Source organism: Bubalus kerabau, chromosome 4, assembly GCF_029407905.1.
Source record: "Bubalus kerabau isolate K-KA32 ecotype Philippines breed swamp buffalo chromosome 4, PCC_UOA_SB_1v2, whole genome shotgun sequence".
Taxonomy (NCBI): Eukaryota; Metazoa; Chordata; class Mammalia; order Artiodactyla; family Bovidae; genus Bubalus; species Bubalus kerabau.
The window spans coordinates 54,398,609-54,421,788 of NC_073627.1; the positions used below are offsets into that span (position 1 = coordinate 54,398,609).

General features: G+C 37.9%; 1 protein-coding gene across 4 annotated transcripts in view; it reads left to right on the top strand.

Moving 5' to 3' along the window:
* Window positions 1–126: 126 nt before the first annotated feature.
* TRIM37 (tripartite motif containing 37) overlaps window positions 127–23,180 on the top strand; it is a 182,233-nt gene continuing 159,179 nt past the window's right edge. Inside the window, exons 1-8 of one of the 4 annotated variants that reach the window (XM_055577485.1) lie at window positions 127–634; window positions 2,366–2,467; window positions 10,778–10,818; window positions 12,359–12,475; window positions 13,503–13,590; window positions 14,652–14,774; window positions 16,285–16,408; window positions 17,242–17,309. In XM_055577485.1, coding sequence (XP_055433460.1) covers window positions 614–634; window positions 2,366–2,467; window positions 10,778–10,818; window positions 12,359–12,475; window positions 13,503–13,590; window positions 14,652–14,774; window positions 16,285–16,408; window positions 17,242–17,309 — 684 coding nt within the window. In that variant the 5' untranslated portion in view covers window positions 127–613. The remainder of the gene's footprint in view (window positions 635–2,365; window positions 2,468–10,777; window positions 10,819–12,358; window positions 12,476–13,502; window positions 13,591–14,651; window positions 14,775–16,284; window positions 16,409–17,241; window positions 17,310–23,180) is intronic. The other 3 variants (XM_055577486.1, XM_055577487.1, XM_055577488.1) reach the window with 3 other exon arrangements.

A 23,180-nucleotide genomic window follows, 5' to 3' on the forward strand; every position in this document is an offset into this window, starting at 1 on the left:
GCGCGGCCCAGCGCCGCGCTCTCCTCCGCCTGCGCTAACCCAGACCTAAGGCACGCAACCCGGCGGCCTCGAACGGCCAAATCTCGTGTGCGCTCCCGCACCGCGGGAACTAAGGGCCGGCTTCTGGCCCGCTCCCTTGGCGCAGCGGCCTGCGCGCATGCGTGCGCGCGCGCCGCGCCTTTCCTCACGCCGCGCCTTCCGCTGCCCTGGTTACCGTTAGTGTTTGCGAATTCCCTGCAGCACCTTCTTCGCGGGAGACCAGCGCCGCCGGACTCCGGCAGCAGTTCGATACGCGCGCGCCTGCGTCACGTGGGCCGAGGTTGCCTCGCGGTCGCTGGCGAGCCGCTGAGCCGGGAGGAGAGGAGCTGCGGGCTACCGCTCACCCTCCCACCGCGCCCAGGGGCTGGCGCCCGGATGAAAATGGCGAAGTGGGGGTAGCTGGCGCGGAGCGTGAAGCTATGGGGCGCGCAGGTGTGGCTGCCGTCCGAGCCCCCTGAGGTGGGCGCCTGGCGGTTCTCCGGAGCAGTTTGACCTGGCGACCTCGGGCTGGCGCCTAATCGGTCAGATCACGGGCTCCGCGGGTCTCCGAGGGCCCCGCCGAGAGAAGCGGGCAATGGATGAACAGAGTGTGGAGGTGAGGGGGCTTGAGGAGGGTGGTGGCTTAGTCTTCCTCGTCACCCGCTGAGCGTTCTGTATTCGGGGCGCCCCGTCCTAGTCCACCCTCTCGTGGGGCACCCCCGCCCCACTGCTGCTGCTGTGGAGGGGCTGACCCAGTGCGGGGCACTCGGTGCTCGTTGTGCAGCCCTCAAGGGCTCCTTGTGGTCGGACAGTTCCCGCAGTCAGGTGGTGCGTATCCGGGCGTTTTCAGGATGTCTTGGCACTGGTACTCATCCCCACGGGGTTTTTGCAATGTACAGCGTTTTCAGCGCAAAACTGCAAATTCTTTACATGGTCGTGCCCTTGCGACTCGCGACCAATTCTCACGAGTTTCTGAGCGAATCCGAATCTCCCTCCGAATGGGTAATCATTCCCTTCTCCGCTGTACATTCTGTAGACATCTGCCCTTCCCAGATTGAATGAGGATATACTCTTACTATCCTGTTTGATTGTAGTGTAAAGAGCAACCTGTTCTTTTTATGAGTTTTGTAAACGATGTTTTCAAATGTTTGGGATACTGACTTTAAGGCTAGGAACATAAAGATTGCTTATTGAACATAATTGTATTAATAATTGTCAAAATTTGAACCTTCCAATTACTAAAATACTAAATCCTTGATTCTTAATTAGGGACAACTATATTAGTTGGGTACTCCACTTGAAACTAGTTCATCCAGTGGTCGTTTTGTGTCCTATCTCCCCACCCCCCCAGCGTCTGCATCTCACAGATTCTGGTCCTGCAGAGTCATGGTTAGACTCATGAGTAATTTTCTCCTTAATTGCTCTTGTAAAAGTATTATAAAGGTTTTGTAACCTCACCTTGGTTTTTAGAAGCGTTTTAATTCCTCTCGAATGGAGTAAAAAATAAATGTGAGTACTGTAAAAATAAACTTACAATATGTAATAACCTACATTTAATTATATCTGTTTTCTTGCCAGATACTTCCTAAATGGATTCATCTCAAACTAGCAAGCATAATATTGTTCCTTCTATTTATGTAATTTTTTTTTTCTTCCCAAAGCCTTCATAGAGCTGCCACCAAAATTCTCAGTACAGGCAGAATTTCAGGCTCAAATAAATTGCTAGTTGGTTTGAACATCGTGGCAGAAATTCAGATTTCTGGATTCTGGATAGTTTTCCCTCTTGATCAAAGTATGCTGCCATTAATGGATCTTTTTATACTTAAAAAACTTATGAACACAATCCACTCCCCTTGGGGAATTTGCCGAAAAAGCAACAAGTTCATCGTGTTCATTCAGTCATATAGTTGGCCTTTTTTTTGGTTACTGTTATACATCATAAGGATTTTTTTATCATAAACTTCAAAAATATTTCTAGTGGCTATCATAATCTATGTTAACTCCTGTAATTTAGTATTTTGACTTTTGGGCTGCAGCCAGATTCTTGCTATTGTAATTATTGTTTCAGTGAGAATATTTGTGCAGAAGTCTATGTCTGAATTCCATGTTCTTTGCTTATACTAGGATCATTGTGAAGCTTAGAAAAATGGAGGCATTTTTTTCCTTAAGGAGATGTTCTGAGGTACCTGGACCTTGGCTAACCAATCGTATATAGAATATAGTTGAAACTGAGACATTGTGAATCCAAAATAAATGTAAATGTTGAATGAATTATTGCAGGCATGCTTTATGCTCTTGATTCAGTAGCCTAATCTGGTGAGCTTTAACTTCTTTTTACTGTTTTCAGAGCATTGCTGAGGTGTTCCGATGCTTCATTTGCATGGAGAAACTGCGGGATGCGCGCTTGTGTCCTCATTGCTCCAAGCTCTGTTGTTTCAGCTGTATTAGGGTAAGTTGTGTAACTCTTTACCTGCATTTAGCATATATAGGTGGAGAAGGAAATGGCAACCCACTCCAGTGTTCTTGCCTGAAGAATCCCAGGGATGGGGGAGCCTGGTGGGCTGCTGTCCATGGGGTCGCACAAAGTCGGACACGACTGAAGCGACTTAGCAGCAGCAGCAGCAGCAGCATATATAGGGTATATTGTAAACATTAACTATTTTTTGTATCTTTTTAAAATTTGATATTTCATGCCCTTTTGAAAATGTCTTAAATGAATGTTCCTTAATAGGGAGATTGTCAACGTATATTGTTAAGCTCTGTGGAGATGAGTAATCAAGTGATAACTGCCTTGAAATGTCTGGAAACCAAAGCCCAGTGTAACTTTAGTATATTTACATTATTAAATCATTGCACATTTAACAAGTACTTATGAAGTGCTTACCTGCATTGTATTTGGGGTTGAGGATGCCAAGATAAGTGATGGAAGCGCTTTCCCTGCAGGAGTTTAAATCTAATTAAGAGAATGGACTTTGTGTTTATATTCAGGACTTGTAGTGTCATAAAGAGGCACTTACAAAGTGCTGTGAGACTCAAGACGGAGAGTTTATACTTGTTTGATGGGTAAGATAGAGAAAAAGCTAGTAATGGGTTCAAAGGCAAAGAATAAAGTCATATAAACTTATAGTTAAAAGAGACCTTAAAGGTGAATATAATCTGGTGGCTTTAAAATTAATGTCAGTGAACCCCACAACAAAATTATGAAAAAGCCTAAGATGTAAAGCAGAAGAACTTACTTTGGTTGTATGTGGGGATTCAGTGCACATCTGCAGGCCATAGCTGAAAACTGCCCTGCCCACGTTACTCTTAGTAGATAATTTCCTTTATTGAGAAAGTCAGAGTCATCTAACATGCTCTTCATCTCAAACTTTCTCTGTGATTCCTTGTTCCTGCCTGAGGAAGATAAATATCCCTTTGTCAAGAATAATATCTGAAACACTTACTACATCATTTGCTTCCAGTCACACAGTTAGCAAATGATAGAGCTGGATTTGAACCCAGGAAGTCTGGCTCCAGAGCCTGTGTTCTTTGGCACTACACTACATGCGCAGAAGGCCTAGGTTACATATCATGCTGGTTTTCCCACTCATAAACTGAGAGACTTGATCTTTGCGTTGTTTTCTCAAACAATAGAAAGTGGATAACAAGATCTGTCCCACCAAGATGATTGTGGCATTAAAGGAGATAAGTAAGCTAAAGGGTTTAATTTAGAAACTAAAATATACTCTCCACTTGTATGATTCTATGGTATTCTAAAAATAGCAATTCATACACATATTATGTTTTATAAATGGTGTAGCTGAAGTGAGATAGATTTAAGTGGCCTCTATCACTGTAGTTAATTGATAAAGTGGATCTGGATTCACCTCTTTTGATGAAGGTCTAGTATACATGGACATTTCAGGTGGCACAGTGGTAAAGAATCTGCCTGCCAACGCAGGAGAAGCAGGAGACATGGATTTGATCCCTGGGGCAGGAACATCCCTTGGAGTAGGAAATGGCAGCCGTCTCCAGTATTTTTGCCTGCAAAATTCCATGAACAGAGGAGCAAAGAGTCAGATACGACTGAGCACAAAAATATAAAGATACAAATACCACTGTATAGTTGATCTCTGGTTATTATCTTATACTTCACTGATCCTTCATTTCTTCACTGTTACCTTTTCCTCATCCTGTTTCTTACAAGAGCGTATTTCTTAAATATTGTGCTGGCATTTTCTTTTATGAAATGTCTGGGAATTTTTCATCTACTTTGAGAAATTAGGTTTACTTTTGCATGGCTTCTAAATCTTCCTTCAACATTGCCTTATAAATGTCAGACCTGATCATCCTTTCAGCATCTTGAGATTTGCTTCAAATCAAATTCTTCCTGTTATTTTCTCAAGTTGACTCTCTTGAACTTTTTTCTTTGTTTCTTCTTTTCTACCAGGAGCTCAAACTTGAAACCTCTTGACACCAGTGTTTTTAAGTTATTATCGCCTAGTGTCATTTATGTTTGTCCTGCCTTTCCATTCTTTTCATTACCATCCTAATGGGGCTTCCCTGGTAGCTCAGACGGTAAAGCGTCTACCTACAATGCCGGAGACCCGGGTTCGGTCCCTGGGTCGGGAAGATCCCCTGGAGAAGGAAATGGCAACCCACTCCAGTATTCTTGCCTGGAAAATCCCATGGAGAGAGGAGCCTGGTGGGCTACAGTCCACAGGGTTGCAAAGAGTCAAACACGACTGAGTGACTTCACTTCACTTAATAGAGAATTGCAGATACTTATTACCTCATGCTTCGATAATTACAATTACCGTCTAACTGATCTGTCTTAAGTGTTTAATCTGTAGTCCATTTCGTATCCTGCTGCTGTCTTGATGTTTTCCAGTAATGCTGTTCTTTTTTTTTTTTCCTCCCAGAAGCCTCAGATTTATTGCCTGAAGGATAAAGTCCAAGAACATTAACCTTGTATTCAGGCCATCTGGATAATCTGGTTCTTAACTTTTTCTTAGAGTTGTCTTGGTTCCCAAGTACACCATCCATCTGTTCATTCATTCAACAGCTATTAATTGTATGCCTACTTGGAGTTAGGCATTGACTTCTCAAGGAGTTGGCTTGTTTCCTAGTTAGGATGTATACAAAAAGGTAAATAGCTATGTTAGATATCCTTCATAGGATAAAAGTGAAATTGGTTAAGGGTTTAGAGTAGGGACTTTGAGAGGGCACAGGCAGGTTGGTAGCTACTTTAGATAGGGTAATCTGGGAATGTCTCTTAGTATATGACATTTGAGCAGGGACCAGGATGAAATGGAAGAGTGATGGAAATATCTGGGAAAGAAGGTACCAGGCAGAGAAATCAGAAGGGGCAAAGGCCTTGAGAAAGAAATATGTTTAGTGTGCTGAGAAATAGCAAAGAAACCAGTGTGGTTGGAGCAAAGTGGACAGAGGGAGAGAGGGAAAGGAAATGAGCCTTGGTAAAGACCTTGGATTTCATTTTAAGTGTGCTGCTATCCATTGAAAGCTTTTGAGTGATTTGAAGTAGTTGATGCTCTGAAAGCTTTCACTCTGTCTACTGTGTGGAAAGTAGACTATTGGCAGATGGTTGAGTGAAGAGAACAGTTAGGATGGGCTTTATTAATGGAAGGTGAGTGGTGGTTTAGACCGGGATGGAAACACCAGAGATGGTGAAAAATAGGGCTTTTCTGTTGTTTTGAATGTAGAATCAGTGGGTTTTCATACAGATGGGATGTGAGAATAGTTTTTTACAGCATCTGGATGAATGGTTTTCCATTCTGAAGCAGAAAAAGCTGGGGGAGGAACAGATTCAGGTAGGCTATGAAAGTTGTGGGGTTTTTTTTTTAATTTTTAAATTGTTTTAGTAACAGTACAAAAAACATTATTTTTGCTAGTGAGAGTGATATAACTAAATATAGTTCTGTCTTAAAGCAATTTATGACCATGATCAGATCAGATCAGATCAGTCGCTCAGTCGTGTCTGACTCTTTGCGACCCCATGAATTGCAGCACGCCAGGCCTCCCTGTCCATCACCAACTCCCAGAGTTCACTCAGACTCACGTCCATCGAGTCAGTGATGCCATCCCACCATCTCATCCTCTGTCATCCCCTTCTCCTGCCTCCAGTCCCTCCCAGCATCAGAGTCTTTTCCAATGAGTCAACTCTTGGCATGAGGTGGCCAAAGTACTGGAGTTTCAGCCTCAGCATCATTCCTTCCAAAGAAATCCCAGGGCTGATCTCCTTCAGAATGGACTGGTTGGATCTCCTTGCAGTCCAAGGGACTCTCAAGAGTCTTCTCCAACACCACAGTTCAAAAGCATCAGTTCTTTGGCGCTCAGCCTTCTTCACAGTCCAACTCTCACATCCATACATGACCACAGAAAAAACCATAGCCTTGACTAGACGAACCTTTGTTGGCAAAGTAGTGTCTCTGCTTTTGAATATGCTATCTAGGTTGGTTATAACTTTCCTTCCAAGGAATAAGCGCCTTTTAATTTCATGGCTGCAGTCACCATCTGTAGTGATTTTGGAGCCCAGAAAAATAAAGTCTGACGCTGTTTCCCCATCTATTTCCCATGAAGTGGTGGGACCGGATGCCATGATGTTCGTTTTCTGAATGTTGAGCTTTAATCCAACTTTTTCACTCTCCACTTTCACTTTCATCAAGAGGCTTTTGAGTTCCTCTTCACTTTCTGCCATAAGAGTGATGTCATCTGCATATCTGAGGTTATTGATATTTCTCCCGGCAATCTTGATTCCAGTTTGTGTTTCTTCCAGTCCAGCGTTTCTCATGATGTACTCTGCATGTAAGTTAAATAAACAGGGTGACAATATACAGCCTTGACGAACTCCTTTTCCTATCTGGAACCAGTCTGTTGTTCCATGTCCAGTTCTAACTGTTGCTTCCTGACCTGCATACAAATTTCTCAAGAGGCAGATACTACTGTTCAAAATTTTGGACTAGTTCAGTTTATTACAATATTTGTATTTTTTAAATCTTAAAGGAGATATAATTCACATACCATAAAATTCACCCTTTTAATGTATAAATAAAGTTTTTCTTTTAGTATGTCAAGTTTGAGGTGGTTATTATACATTTAATTGGAGATGTTGACAGTTGGAAGTATGAATCTGGATTTGAAGAATGGATTGAATTATTGGCATATAGTTAATATTTAAAGGCAGGGGACTAGATGAGATCACCAGATTACTTCCAATGGGAAGAGATTTTTAGGTCTGAACTCGGGGTCACTCAACGTTCAAATGTTAGGAGAAGGAGGATTCAGTAGAGTATATTAAGAAGGAGCCAGGAGTGAGATATCACAGAATTCAGATGAGAAATGTGTTTCAAAAAGGAGCGATTTAGCCATGTCATATGGTTGTAGCTTGGGAATTGACTGTTGGTTTTGAGAATAAGTAGGTTTTTGATGACCCTAGTAAGTAATTTCAGTGGAACAGTGGGGGGAAATTTGATGTCAGAGTGGGAGGAGAAAGAGACAGCAAGTATAAAAACTGTCAGAGAATCTTACTGTAAAGGGGAGAAATAAGGCAGTGATTTGAAGGGGGATGTTGAGAGTCACCTTTTGGGAGAAGGTTTTTATCTTGCTGGGACTAAACCAGTAGAGAATAAATAATGATACTAGAGGGACAAGGATAATTACAGAAGCAAAGTCCTTGAGATGTTGAGAACTCCACACAACTGAGTTGTAATATTGTTTATTTGAATGCCTTACTTTCTTTTCCATCCCATCTCTGTTCATTTGTCCGCAGAACTTGAACTGTCTCTGACAGTCCAGATACTTGTGTCATTTTAACAAACGAACGTTCAGGTGCATGAATAGACTTGCCTGAAGTCACGTGGCGGTCAGTGAAGGACTGAGGGTAAACTCCCTCCCAGGCCAGCACTCTGCCTGGGGCTGTATGGTGCCTCCACATGCACCAAAAGACAGGAACATGGCTGTGTTTTCATTTATCTCCCTGCGCTCAGTTGATTTTTTCTCAATGTCGGTTTCTATTTTGTATTTTCTCCCTTTTTTTTTTTTTTTTTTTTTACTGACATCTTTCTCATCTAATTTTTAAAATTTATTTTTAATCCCTCTTGATTTTCAGCATTGGTAGCAATTCATTTGCCTATAATTATTGACTTTGTTTTTCATTTTTCAGTCTTTTAAAATTAGGTATATTTGACATACAGTAAACAGCACGTATTTAAAATACACAATTTGATAAGTTTTGGCAAATGTTTACATTGAAAAGCCATTCCTGCAATCAAGATAATGAATATGTCTGTAATCCCCCAAAACTTCTTTTTGCCTCTTGGTAATGCCTCTGTTTGCTTGTTTTGTTCTCAAGCAGCCAGGAATCTGCTTTCTATCACTTTAGATAAGTTTGCATTTTCTAGAATCTTATCCAAATGGAACCTTACAAAATATACTCTTAAGGGTTTGGCTTTTTTCACTCAGCAAAAATTATTTTGAGATTCATCTGTGGTGTTTTAACAGTACTATTCCTTTTTATTGCTGTAAAGTAGCATTCCATTGTATGCATAGCCATAATTTGTTTATCCATTCACCCATTGATGGACATAAGAGTTACTTCTAGTTTTTGGTGTTTGCAAAGAAAACTTCTATGGCCATTTGTATACAAGTCCTTGAATGGACTTAAGCTTTCTTTTCTCTTGGGTAAATAGAAATGAAATGGCTCAATCATATGGTAGGTGTATGTTTAACAAATTGTCAGACTATTTTCTAAAATAGCTGTATCATTGTACATTCTTACCAGCGGTGTATGAAAGTTCAAGATCTTCCATGTTAATGCCAACACTTGGTATGTTCAGTCTTTAATTTTAGCCATTCTTACAGGTATGTAGTAGTAATTCAGCTTTTCCCTTGAGATCAAGAAAAAAACAAGGATGTGCACTTTTATTACTTTGGACCGTTATTCTCTCCCCAAACCCTTGGTAACCACTATTCCTTCTTCTCTGGAATCCGGCTAGCCTAAGTACCCCATATAAATGGAATCAAAGAATATCTGTTCCTTGCTGTTTATCTCTGAGCTCTCTATTCTGTTTCATTGTCCTATGTCAGTACCAAACTGTTTCGATATACCGTAACTTTGTAGTAAACGTTGAAATCAGGCAATGTGAGTCCTCTTAACTTTGTGAAAAGTTTTCGGTTTTTCACCCTGGTGTATCATGTTTGCTGTGGGGTTTTTATGTATTGTTGTTGTTCAGTCTCTCAGTCGTGTCCAACTCTTTGTGACCCCATAGACTGTAGGACGCCAGGCTTCCCTGTCGTTCACTGTCTCCCATTATTTGCTCAAACTCAGGTCCATTGAGTTGATGCCATCCAACCATCTCATCCTCTTTTGCCCCCTTTTCTTCCTCCCCTCAATCTGTCCCAGCAGCAGGGCCTTCTCCAATGAGTTGGCTCTTTGCAGCAGGTGCCCAGAGTATTGGAGCTTCAGCTTCAGCATCAGGCCTTCCAATGAATATTCAGGGTTGATTTCCTTTATGATTGACTGCTTTGATCTCTAAGGGACTCTCTAGAATCTTCTCCATCACCACAGCTCAAAAGCATCAGTTCTTCAGTGTTCAGATGAGGCTAGAGAGGTGTGGGCTGAGACTACCTCTGGAGGACGGCTATGACTTTAGCAGAGCATTGTTTGAGGGAAAGAAATGTGACCTAAATCTGGCTTTGCTCAGGGACCAAAGAAATAATGTTCAAGGTTATTAAGAATGGAATCCTTTTCCATCTATTTTCTTTTTCTTACAGCTTTATTTTCTGTTCTGCGAAGTAGATTTTCCCCCTATTTATCTTCTGTTGTTCTTCAAGGATTCCATGGGAATTTTATTTCTGAGTTATTTGACTTTATTTAAAAAATTTAGGTTCTTTCATAGAAACAGGAAGGAATAAACAGAAATAGCAGGTATTGGGGAGTATATAGCTATTGGATTATATATTTATTTACCTCAGAACCTATTAACCAGGTAATTAAAACAAAATATTTTATTGTAAAGTTAAAAAATAAAATAAAATTAAATTAAAAAAAATTTAACTATGAAGCTATGTTTTTGGAAATGTATTCAGGAAATCTTAACATCTTCTTTGTAGATGGTGTAAAACTGCTCCCTATCCAGTAATAATTAAAATGGTTATAGTAATAGAATTTGAGGTTTAGTAGAGACATTATTCTTTTATAAAACCTTTTTATAATTATGAGGAAACCAGGATATGTAGATGTTCAAATTGTTGAACTGTAGAACTCTTAAGACAGAGTTTTGCTGTATTGCTTATTTTATATTTTTCGAATTTTATATCCATAATGCATATACTTTACTATTAGCTTGCTTTTCAAAGAGGAATTTAGTAGTACCTTAAAATTCCTCGGAGATTTTATGATGAGTCAGTTAGAAGTAAATCATCATAGTGGCTTGTTTCGGGGTGTGGAAATGACAGTGTTGTTATTATTTTTGTGGAGATAATTTTATCGTCCCTGTGAGATCCAGACTCCTAGGATCACTTTCTTTTCCTAGGAGAGAATAGCTTCTTAATAATTATTTTGGGATGAGTTCTGTCCCTTTGAAAATTTATTCTTGTCACGATGATAATGAGGAGACAGATTGCCCGCTATTCTGTAAGTATCTCTATAATTAATGCAGACACTAGAGAGGTAAACTCATTAATTTTGGTATGTAAGTACTCAGTATGTACAAATTAATGGTGTTTCTGCAATCAAAATCTAATTCTTTTGCCTCCTTAGCGCTGGCTGACAGAGCAAAGAGCCCAGTGTCCTCATTGCCGGTAAGCATTTTACTATGATTGTGAATTTGGAAAGTAGTAACGTGATGGGGTCAGAGTGTGCCCTAATACTCATAAAGTTCTTTCTGCAATCTGCTGCATTTATTCTCTTTTTGAATACAGTTGAAAAGAATATGAGCAGTCTATCTGTCTGAAGAAGTGCTATCTGTCTGAAGAAGTGCAGACCAATTTATCTGACATAGAATTATATATAATATATTACATTGTTTACCTTCTTTTGGAAAATCATTGTGTAACTTCTAAACTTGGCTTTTGTAACTACAAAAAATGATAAAGTTTCTGTTAAAAAAATCCATAGCTGAATAAAAAGGCTTCTGATTCTGATTCTGATACACCCCAGCTAATCTTTTCATAAATTAACACTTTGAGAAAAATTGTTAAGTTTGTTCTTTTAGACGTCTGTCTATGTATACTGATATGTGTACCTAATAATTTTTTCTTAAAACACAAAAATGATATTTTGTTGTTTGCTTCTTTTTTCCATGTAAAGTATAGTGGTGCCTTTATTGATGGTATGTACACATGTGTCATTTAAAATCAATGTTTGAATAATAATCCACTATAAGATTATACATTTATTTGTGCTTATACTGGAAGACATTTAGTTTGTTTCCATTTTTGGTTATTTCAGATGATGCCAGATTCCATTGAAGGAAAGGCTTTTTACCATTTTATGTTCCTAATAATAGATATTGAAAGTACCTTTTCATTGCATCCTTGCTAACACTGAGTTACCAATCTTTTTTTCTTTTTTGTTATTCTGCTAAGTGAAAAATGGTATCTTGTTTTTAATCTGCTCTAAAAAAAAATGATTGGAACTGAGCATTTGTTAACATTTTTAGCCATTTATAATTAATTTCTTTCTTAAACTGTCTCTTTTTATCTTTTGCCCATTTTTCTTCATGTATTGTTTGCCTTTTTCCTATTAACTTCTAAGAAGATCAGGACTATCAAATAGAACTTCCCATGTGATGGGAATGTTCTGTAGTGTTGCTGTCAAATGTGATAATTGAGCACTTAAAATTAAGTCTAGTGCAACTATGTAATGAAATTTTTTAAGATTAATTTGAATTTTAATTTAAAGTTACATGTAACTAGTGGCTATTAGTTTGGACAGTAAAGCTTTAGGCTAAGGAATTGAGAATTTGTAATCTAAAATTTTTTTATTCCTTTTTAAAAAAATAAATAGTACATTATTGTAAAAATAGACAGCAAACCATACTTTTTATTATGTCTTTGTTACTATCTTGATACTAATTGGTATGAATATGATTATGAGCTCTGTTTTGAGGAAGGTGTTTATTTTTTCTTGATTGATAATTTTTTTCCAGCTTTGTTGAGATATTAATTGACAAAATTTAAGCTATAAAATTCTGAAAGGATTCCTCCCCATTGAGTTAACACATCTGCCACCTCAGTATTTACCTTTGAAATGTGTTTTAGAAAATGATCTTAAATTCCTGAATGAGAGTATACGTGTATATATATATATATATTTTTTTTTTTTTTTTTTTTTATCCAGTGCTCCACTCCAGTTACGAGAACTAGTAAACTGTCGTTGGGCGGAAGAAGTAACACAGCAACTTGATACTCTTCAACTCTGCAGTCTCACCAAACATGAAGAAAATGAAAAGGACAAGTAGGTCCTCAGTTTCTTTGTTCAGGTGTTTCATAGATTGTGCTCCATGCCTTTTTAAATGACATTGAAAGATTCTTTCAGTTTCGTAGGTGAACACTAGGACAGTTTTCTTCTGGTGTGGGTATCTCTGTTTGGAAAGAGCCTCTAACAAGCAGGGGCTGCTCTCTAGTTGCCACGCACAGGCTTCTCGTTGTGTTGGCTTCTCTGCTGTGGAGCAGGGCTCTAGGGTGCGCGGCTCAGCAGTTGCCGCTCATGGACTCTAGAGCTCGGGTTTAGTAGTTGTGTGCCGGCTTAGTTGCTTCACAGCATGTGCAGTCCTCTCAGATCAGGGATTAAACCTTTGTCCCCTGCACTGGCAGGTGATTCCTGTCCACTGTGCCACTAGGAAAGTCCTTCTTTTTTTTTATGATGGCCGTGCTAATCAGTGTGAAGTAATATTGTGGTTTTGATTTGCATGTACCTTATGAAGATGTTGAGCATCTTAACATATCCATTTGGCCATTTGTGTATATTCTTTGGAGAAGTTTCTGTTTTGTATTTTGCCCATATTTTAATTGTTTTTGTTTGTTTGCTTGGTTAGTGCTAAGTTGCTGCAGTCAAGTCTGACTCCTTGTTGACCCCATGACTATAGCCCACCGGACTCCTCTGTCCATGGGATTCTCCAGGCAAGAATACTGGAGTGGGTTGCCATGTCTTTCTCCTGCTTGGCTAGGGTATTTGTTTAATTATAGGAATTCTTTATATAATTTGGAGATTAACTCCTTACCAGATACAGAATTTGCAGCTATTTTCTCTCATTCCATAGGTTGCCCTTTTACTGTTTACTGTTTATTGTGTCATTTGATAGACAGAGGTTAATTTGATGTAGTCTAATTTACACAAAAGCCATGGGAGTTCATTCTATATTTCCTGAGATATAGTCATTTAAAATTGACTGACTTATTTGCCCAAACTTAAATATTTGTTGTGGTAACTAAGTTCCAATTTTAATTAATTTGTAACTGTACTTTTTTTCTATAACATATAGGTGTGAAAATCACCATGAAAAACTTAGTGTATTTTGCTGGACTTGTAAGAAGTGTATCTGCCACCAGTGTGCACTTTGGGGAGGAATGGTAAGAGGAACAAATTCAGCATATTACTTTTAGTTAGAGTCTTGAAAGCACTGACATTTTTGTTTGATTTAGAAAGTAATATCATTTTACTCTGTTTATAGAATGAAAATTAAATGTATCTACTTCATAGCAGAATGTATTGTATCTTTTGTTATTCCAGAAAATTTTCTTTTGTGGGAGATTTTGGTGTATGATGTGCATTCCTTACATAAATATTTTAATTGAAAACCTGTAAAATGTATATTTATTTGCAAATCTTCTGCTGTAGGATCAAGGTCTTTTCCTTAATCTGATACCCTGGTCAGTTGATCTGATATCCTGGCTGTGATTTCCAATTCTAGTTTCTTTAAAATGGAACAAAAACTTTATAGGCGTTTGTGAAACAATATGAATGTAGACATTTAGATCTTATGATTTTTTTTAAATCTTATTTTCTTTCTAATTTATTCATTTGTTTTAGAGACTGGGGGTTCAGTGATGAACACAACAGATATCAAACAGCTAGTTCTACACTCACTTGCTGTTGTGCAAAATATTAGAAATAAGTATACAGTGCTAATGAGAGTGAGTGACCATGGAACCTAACACTGTAAGCCTGAGTTAAGTTCCAAAGGATGAGTAGGAGTTAAGTGGGTGGAGAATTTGGAGAAGGTGGAGGAAAGAGAATTATTTTTGAAAAAGGAGTTTCTTTGGCAAAGGGCTGGTGGGAAGAAGTTTGAGGACATAGAAGAAGGCTAGTACTGACCAAGAGAAGAGTAATAAATAAGGTAGTGTCAGGTGGTTTTGGCCACGATTAAGGATTTTGTTTCTTTAATGAGTGAAGATTTCTAGATAAGTAAACGTTTTGCTGAAGTCCATTATCTAAAATCTTGAAGGATTTTTTTTCTGCATGGGCCAAGTGATTTTAAGCAAATTCTGGCCTGTTTTAACAAACAGGCAGAAGATAAAATTCACTTGAAATTATTTACCAGTTTAGTAGTATCTGTAGAGTGTTAAGAAAGGAATGTAAATGTAGATGAGATATATGAAAATGTTCTAAAACTACTCATTAATTTAAATAGCATAGCGGACATACCTTTAAACCTTTGGCGGAAATTTATGAGCAGCATGTTACTAAAGTGAACGAAGAAGTAGCCAAACTTCGTCGACGTCTCATGGAACTGATCAGCTTAGTTCAAGAAGTGGTAAGAATACTACTACTAAAAGATCATTATTTCTTTTATAGTTTATAATATATGTACATATATATTTTTCTTTTCTTTTTATTTTTTTGCCGCACCATGTGGCATGTGGGATCTTAGTTCACCAGCCAGGGATCCAGCCTTTGCCCCCTGCATTGAAACAGCATTCTTAAACCACTGGACCACCAGGGAAGTCCCTATAATAAAATATATATTTTTTAAAATATAGATCAATCAGATGTTGAACTCAAGATTTGAAAATTTGATAAGATGTAGTTTCTCTCACTAACTTCAAACCAGCTGAAGAATTGCATCCAAATTCCTTGCCTGTTTTGAAGTTGGTGCTAGAGAATTGCCTGTTCTTACACAAAAATAGGGAATCAGTGAATGAGTTCAATGAGCCTATTTGTTACAGGGTCAATTACTGACTTCTGAATAGAATCAGTATTGACATGTTATAGTCATTAAGTCATTTATTCTTTGGGAGAGTTTCTGCTACCACATAATGAACAATTTCTGATCTCCTGAATTAGAACTACAAAATTGAAAGAGTAATATTTAACACTGCTCTTTAGATATTGTCTAAGTCAAGAGCTCTGGTGAGTTACTTACCATTTGTGATAATATTTCTATGGTAAAATATAATAAGCATCAAACATTTAAGTCAAAAATACACTTTTGGAATTTATTTTGTTTAAAGTTACCAGAATGACAGTTATTAATGAGGTTTGTGGACCATTCGTAACATAAAGATGTTTTTATTTAACTCATGCAGGAATCAAGATTGAGATTATCATTTTTATAACATTCTTTATACAGAAAATAATGTTTTTGAGTTACATGTGTGCTGCACAAAGTCATTTTGGACTAGAAACAAGTTGGATGACTTGCATTTGGCTTTTATTTGTCTACGTTTTTCTCTATTGTTTTCTTTTGATGGCATTTTAATTTGGGCATTAAAGAAAGTGTTTTGTTGGTAGTTTGACATTCTCACTGCTTTTGCTTATAATAGTAAATGTAGGAAAGATTACGTTTTATTTTGGGTGGTATGCTATTTTAAAAAACTGTACTATGCAGTCTTTAAAAACCTTATTTTTTTCTTTCTGAGCTTAGTTCTGAAAAAAATTTAAAACTTTGTAAACTAGAGAACGGTTTTTCAAATTTTTCATTTGTTTTAGGGTGATGTGAACGGACCTTAGTGTACTTTTTGTTTTTGAACAGTGATTTCCTATATGGTTAGGCTTTGTGCTTTATATGTGTTACCTAAAGCAGTTTTTTGTAATTACATATCTTTTCTGTTTAACTGCTAAAATATTATGTACTTTATTATGTTTTAATTGTTTAAAAATTTTTTCTGAGTTTTCTGTTGTATTTGAACAATTAAAAAGTGTTATTGGCTTACAGTTTTTAAAGAGGAAATTAAATGACTTTAAGAATTGCAGTGATAATGTTAAAGTCCATTTACTTCTGCTTGAATAATTCAATTAAAAGTTTTTACCTGTTTATTTTCTAGGAAAGAAATGTAGAAGCTGTTAGAAATGCAAAAGATGAGCGTGTTCGGGAAATTAGAAATGCAGTGGAGATGATGATTGCACGATTAGACACACAGCTGAAGAATAAGCTAATAACACTGATGGGTGAGTTTCCTTGTGTACATGGGGCTTTGAACCTCCTTGAGATTTGTCTTAGAAGAGCTAAAGTTGATAAGTTATAGGCTGGGGAAAGATTGCTTTAAAAAAAAATTCTGGCTATTAATTGTTCCCTTGTGTCAGTTAACATTACACCAAATTGATATGATTTCTGCTGACATCATGGGATATGCTTCCAGCTCCTCAGATTTTGTGATTTACAAAGATGGTCTGCTTTGGCAAGCATGCCTGTACTGTTATCTTTTATTTTTTCTTAATCATGTAAAGCAGTTTCTTTCTTCCTTTACTATAATAATAATAATTCATTTATCCCTCCATGTTTCCAGCTTCTTTGAGACTGTTTTCCTCTCTGGGCATTCTTTTTCATAGGTTCCTTTTTATTCAAAGAACATACCTCTTGCTGACATTTAATACACAAATGGTCCACTTACTACATTCTTCTTTTTAGGCTGCTCTTAAATTTGGGGGGAGGAATTATTTCAGAATGGTTGATTGATTAAATACTTTCGTACATCTTTATATTCCTTAAGAAGCAATAACATTAATTTCATTACAGAGTATGTTGTCATTAGATATTTCTTAGAAGGATTTAATAGAATTACATTGCATTTTGTCTGTTACTGTAGTTAGTGTTGGTTCTGAAATCCTCTTGTCAAAACTACTATAGTTAAAATTCTGGGAAATTTTTTAAGATAGCTGTAATGAAGAAGTTTTGCTTACTTGAGATTGATTTCTTATTATTTAATAAGTTCAATTAAAGTTAATTTCATTTTCAAACCAATAACGAGCCTGAATGTTCATCTTTTGCTATTTCTAAATAGGTCAGAAGACATCTCTGACACAAGAAACAGAACTGTTGGAATCCTTAGTTCAGGAAGTAGAGCATCAGGTAATGGAATATTAAATGACAAGAGATAGAGACTTTATCCTTTTTTTATTCATGTAGTTGAAAAGTTTTTTGGTTTTGTTGTTTTTTGACAGTTTATATAAGGTCAAAGATCTGTGGATCTGTGTGCTGTACTAGGGATTTTTATGAAATAGGAATCAGCTGATTCAGTTTCTGCATTATGTTTGGGAACTAGGTAAAAAAGATTAAAAAAAATATTTATTTGTTGGTTGTGTTGAGTCTTAGTTGCATCATGTGGGATCTGGTCACACAGATTCTCTAGTTTTGGCAGGCTTGGTTACTCTGTGGTATGTGGGATCTTAGTTCCTAAGACAGGAATCAAACCTGTGTCCCCTGCACTGTGAGGCAGATTGTTAACCACTGCACAACCAGCGAAGATTTATTTTGTTTTTGCAAAAATGGAATTATTTTTACGGAGAATGCTGCTGCTGCTGCTAAGTCGCTTCAGTCGTGTCCTACTCTGTGCGACCTCATCGACAGCAGCCCACCAGGCTCCTCCGTCCCTGGGATTCTCCAGGCAAGAACACTGGAGTGGGTTGCCATTTCCTTCTCCAACCTACTGCATAGTGATGTAGAAATTATGAGATAATGTATGTAAATCAGCAGTATTTTGAAGTCAGTAAAAAACCTGGGTATGGAAGGAGTCAGTTAAAAAATGACTGTCCAGCATCTGTAGTATTTGCATCTTAGGCTTTTAATTGCCAAATGAAAAGATCATTACATTCATTTCCAGAGTAACAGACTGTAACTAGTGGTCTATAACTTTGTAGGCATTTAGAGACTTTGCAAAGGTCTCTAAATCTGCTGAGTAATGTACAATCAGAGAGGCACAACCAAAACCTATAACCCATGCTAAATTAATTGACAAGCCTTTTTTACAACAGTTAATTATTTGGACCTGTCTCCATACAAGGATAATTAAAAACTACTCAGTCCCATCAAAGGAAGATGAATAGGAAAACTACTTACCCTCATGAATTTTGAGCAATAGTTCTTCTGCTCTAAGATCATCAAAACATTTTACTTCAAATCCTAGATCTGAAAACCTGCGCCTCAGATTGTCGGAGAATGGTCAATAGGAATCTAAATCTGTAGATTAAAATCTTCTGACATTGTGACTTAATTGGTGACTTCAAGATACAATATTATTGCCAATTACTAACATGTAGTGATCCTTAGGATAAAATTAGCATTTTTATTTATGAAAAAATTTTTTATTCAATACCAAATAGATAGTAGGCATTGTTTTAGATGCTTGGAACACAGCAGTGAAGAAAATGGCAAAAAAAAAATCTGTCCTCAAAGACTTTATAATTTTAGATTCAGAGTAGGTAGGGATAAAGTCTATAGTGAATGAATAAATAAAATGAATAAAATGTATAGATATTTGATATATTTATCTGTCTTGAATTTGGTTTTTGAGATTCTTTAGTTCTTGTGATACACAGCTGTTTCGTGCGATTGTTCTCTTAATTATCATCCTGGGGATTCCCTTCATTTCTTTTTTAGGTTAAATCCTGTGTTTCCTGATTTCCATGGCTTCCTGCTCTTGATTTACACATTTGTTTTGGAATCACACTTCCTCTGTGGCTTTTATGAAAGAGTAATCAGAATAAATGTTTTGAGACTACATGTCTGAAAATATGTTTATTCAATCTTTACACTTGATTGACAGTTTGGTAGAATTCAGTACATAAATATTTATATATTCTTGTTTTTCTCTTCAGTGTTTCATGCTGCATCATTGGCGGAATCTTACTTTACTGAGCAGGGATTGAACCTAGGCTGTTGGCAGTGAAAGCATGGTGTCTTAACCACTGTAACTACTGGCCTGCCACGGAATTCCCCAGTATTCCCATTCTTAATTGTGCATGTTGTTCTAGAGAACAGATTTTCCCCTCCAGAGAATAGTCAAGCAGCCTTCTGCTGGAATGATGGGACAAATTTTTTAAACCAGCTGTAGTGGAGTAGGGGTGGGATCTGGGGATCTGTGCACTTTTTTTTTTTTTAAACAGTGTTGTTGAAGGATAATTGACCCCAAAAATAAGCTGCATGTATTTAAAGTGTACAATTTGATAAGTTTTGACAAATGTATACCCCTATGAAACCATTACCATAGTCACGGTAGTAAGTTTATTCCTCCAGAATTCTTTGTGCCTCTTTATAAACTCTGGTTCTGCTTCTTCCAATACTTCCCTCTCCAGGCAACCCCCAATCTGCTTTCTGTTACAGATAAATTTGCCTTTTCTAGTGTTTAATATAATTGGAATCTGACCTAGGTTTGATCGCTGGGTTGGGAACATCCCCTGGAGGAGGGCATGGTAACCCATTCCAGTATTCTTGCTCAGAGAATCCCATGGACTGAGGAGCCTGGCAGGCTGCAGCCCATGGATTCACAGAATTGAACATGACTGAGTGACTAAGCACAGCACACACGTTTTATGTTTGATTTCTTTTACTCAGCAGAATTCTTTTACAGTTCATTCATGTACCAATCAGCCAGTTCAGTTCGGTCTCTCAGTCATGTCCAACTCTTTGCGACCCCATGAACCGCAGCATGCCAGGCCTCCCTGTCCATCACCAACTCCCGGAGTCCACCCAAACCCATGTCCACTGTGTCCGTGATGCCATCCAGCCGTCTCATTCTCTGTCGTCCCCTTCTCTTCCTGCCCTCTATCTTTCCCAGCATCAGGGTCTTTTCAAATGAGTCAGCTCTTTGCATCAGGTGGCCAAAGTATTGGAGTTTCATCTTCAGCATCAGGCCCTCCAATGAACACCCAGGACTGATCTCCTTTAGGATGGACTGGTTGGATCTCCTTGCAGTCCAAGGGACTCTCAAGAGTCTTCTCCAACACCACAGTTCAAAAGCATCAATTCTTCGGCGCTCAGCTTTCTTTATAGTCCAACTCTCACATCCATACATGACCACTGGGAAAACCATAGCCTTGACTAGACGGACCTTTGTTGGCAAAGTAATGTCTCTGCTTTTTAATATGCTGTCTAGGTTGGTCATAACTTTCCTTCCAGAGAGCAAGCATCTTTTAATTTCATGGCTGCAGTCACCATCCACAGTGATTTTGGATCCCAGAAAAATAAAGTCAGCCACTGTTTCCCCATTTATTTGCCATGAAGTGATGGGACCAGATGCCATGATCTTAGTTTTCTGAATATTGAGCTTTAAGCCAACTTCTTCCCTCTCCTCTTTTACTTTCATCAAGAGGCTCTTTAGTTCTTCTTCACTTTCTGCCATAAGGGTGGTGCCATCTGCATATCTGAGGTTATTGATATTTCTCCCAGCAATCTTGATTCCAGCTTGTGTTTCCTCCAGTCCAGCGTTTCTCATGATGTACTCTGCATATCAGTTAAATAAGCAGGGTGACAATATACAGCCTTGACGTACTCCTTTTCCCATGGGCTGCAGCCTGCCAGGCTCCTCAGTCCATGGGATTCTGTGTTTGGAACCAGTCTGTTGTTCCATGTCCAGTTCTAACTGTTGCTTTCTGACCTGTATATGGGTTTCTCAAGAGACAGGTCAGGTGGTCTGGTATTCCCATCTCTTTATTGACTATGCCAAAGCCTTTGACTGTGTGGATCACATGTATCAATAGTTCTTTCCTTTTTAATAGCTGAGTAGTATTCCATTGTGTGTATATGCCACAATTTATTTTTCCATTCAACTATTTATGGTCATTTGTCTTGCTTCTCTTTTTTCTATTGACATATAGCGAATTAAGAATGTTGTGATAGTTTCAGGTGAATAGCAAAGAGATTCAACTATAGATATACGTGTATCCATTCTCTTTGGTTTGCTTTCTGGTTTTGACTTTTACAAATAAAGTGGCAATGAACATTCATTTACAAATCTACATGGACATATATTTCCTTTTCTTTCGGGTCCACCTAAGATAGAATGGTCGGAGAAGGCAATGGCAACCCACTCCACTACTCTTGCCTGGGAAATCCCATGGACGGAGGAACCTGTTAGGCTACAGTCCATGGGGTCACGAAGAGTTGGACAGGACTGATCAACTTCACTTTCACTTTTCACTTTCATGCATTGGAGAAGGAAATGGCAACCCACTCCAGTGTTCTTGCCTGGAGAATCCCAGGGATGGGAGCCTGGTGGGCTGCTGTCTATGGGGTCGCACAGAGTCGAACACGACTAACGTGACTTAGCAGCAAGATAGAATGGTAGACATATGTTCAGGTTTTAATAAATGCCATCTATTTTCCTGAATAGATTGTATCATTTATATTTCTGTCAGTAGTCTTTGAGAGTACTAGTTTCTTTACATTCTTGTTAACGTGTGATATAGTCAGTCTTTAATTTGAGGTGTTCTCATAGAAGTGTAATAAAATTTCATTATCGTTTTATTAGGTTGGGGCAAAAGTAATTGCAATTTCAGACCATGATTTTTAAATCATTATAACTAGGTTCAAACACGTTTTTATTAATTAAAATAGAAATCATTACAATCAACACATTTTTGGCAACAAGAAATAAGTTTGTTTATTCCTGTAGTGTAAAAATCTGTGTTTCAGGATTCAGCGAACTCTTGAAAAGCATTTTCTGCCTCCTGTTGGTTGAGGAAGCATTTTCCCTGCAAAAAGTTGTCAAGATGTTTGAAGAAGTGGTAGTTGGTTGGCAAGAGGTCAGGTGAATATGGTGGATGAAGCAAAACTTCATAGCCCAGTTCATTCAACTTTTGAAGCATTGGTTGTGTGATCTGCAGTCAGCCATTGTTCTGGAGAAGAATTGGACCCATTCTGTTAACCAGTGCTGGCTGTAGTCATTGCAGTTTTTGGTGCTTCTCATCGATTTGCTGAGCATACGACTCAGATGTAGTGGTTTTTTTGGGATTCAGAAAGCTGTGGTAAATCAGACCAGGAGCAGACCGCCAAACAAGTGACCATGATCTCATTTTGGTGCAAGTTTGACTTTGGAAAGTTCTTTGGAGCTTCTCAGTCCACCCACTGAGCTGGTCATTGCTAGTTGTATAAAATCTATTTTTCGTCACACATCGTAATCTGTTTGAGAAATGGTTCATTGTTACGTAGAGTAAGAGAAGACAACACTTGAAAAATGACCATTACTTTGATTTAAGGTCAGTTCACGAGCCACCCAATTATCAAGCTTTTTCACCTTTCCAGTTCACTTCAAATGCCAAACGACTGTAGAATAGTAAACGTTGAATTCTTTAGCGCCTTCTCTTGTAGCTGTATGAAGATCGGCTTTGATGGTGGCTCTCAATTGATTGTTGTCACCTTCCGATCGCTGGCCACCATGCTCCTCATCTTCAAAGCTCTCATCGCCTTTGCAAAACTTCTTGAAGCACTGCTGCTCTGTACATTCATTAGCAGTTCCTGGGCCAAATGTATTGTTGATTTTGCAAGTTGTCTCTGATGCTTTAGAACATGACCCATTTTGAACTCGAATAAAAAATCACTCAAATTTGCTTTTTGTCTGACATCATTTCTATAGTCTAAAATAAATATAAAATAAACTGCAATAAATCAGTAGCAAAAAAAAAGAAATGAGCATTAAAGTGATGTGTAGCATAATGACATTTATTTAAGAATGTATTCCAATATCAGATGATAAAGTTTAACAATGCAAAACTGCAGTTACTTTTGCACCAACCTAATAATTTACATTTGCCTTGTGACTAATGATGCTAAGCATCCTTTCTTGAATTTATGTGTCATCCATGTATCTTCTTTGTTGAGGTATCTGTTCAGATCTTTTTGTTGTTATTCAGATCTTTTGGCCATCGTTTTATTGCCTTGTTTGTTTTCTTACTGAGTTTTGAGAGCTCTTTATATAGAAAACTAGATATAAGTTCTTTATTAGAT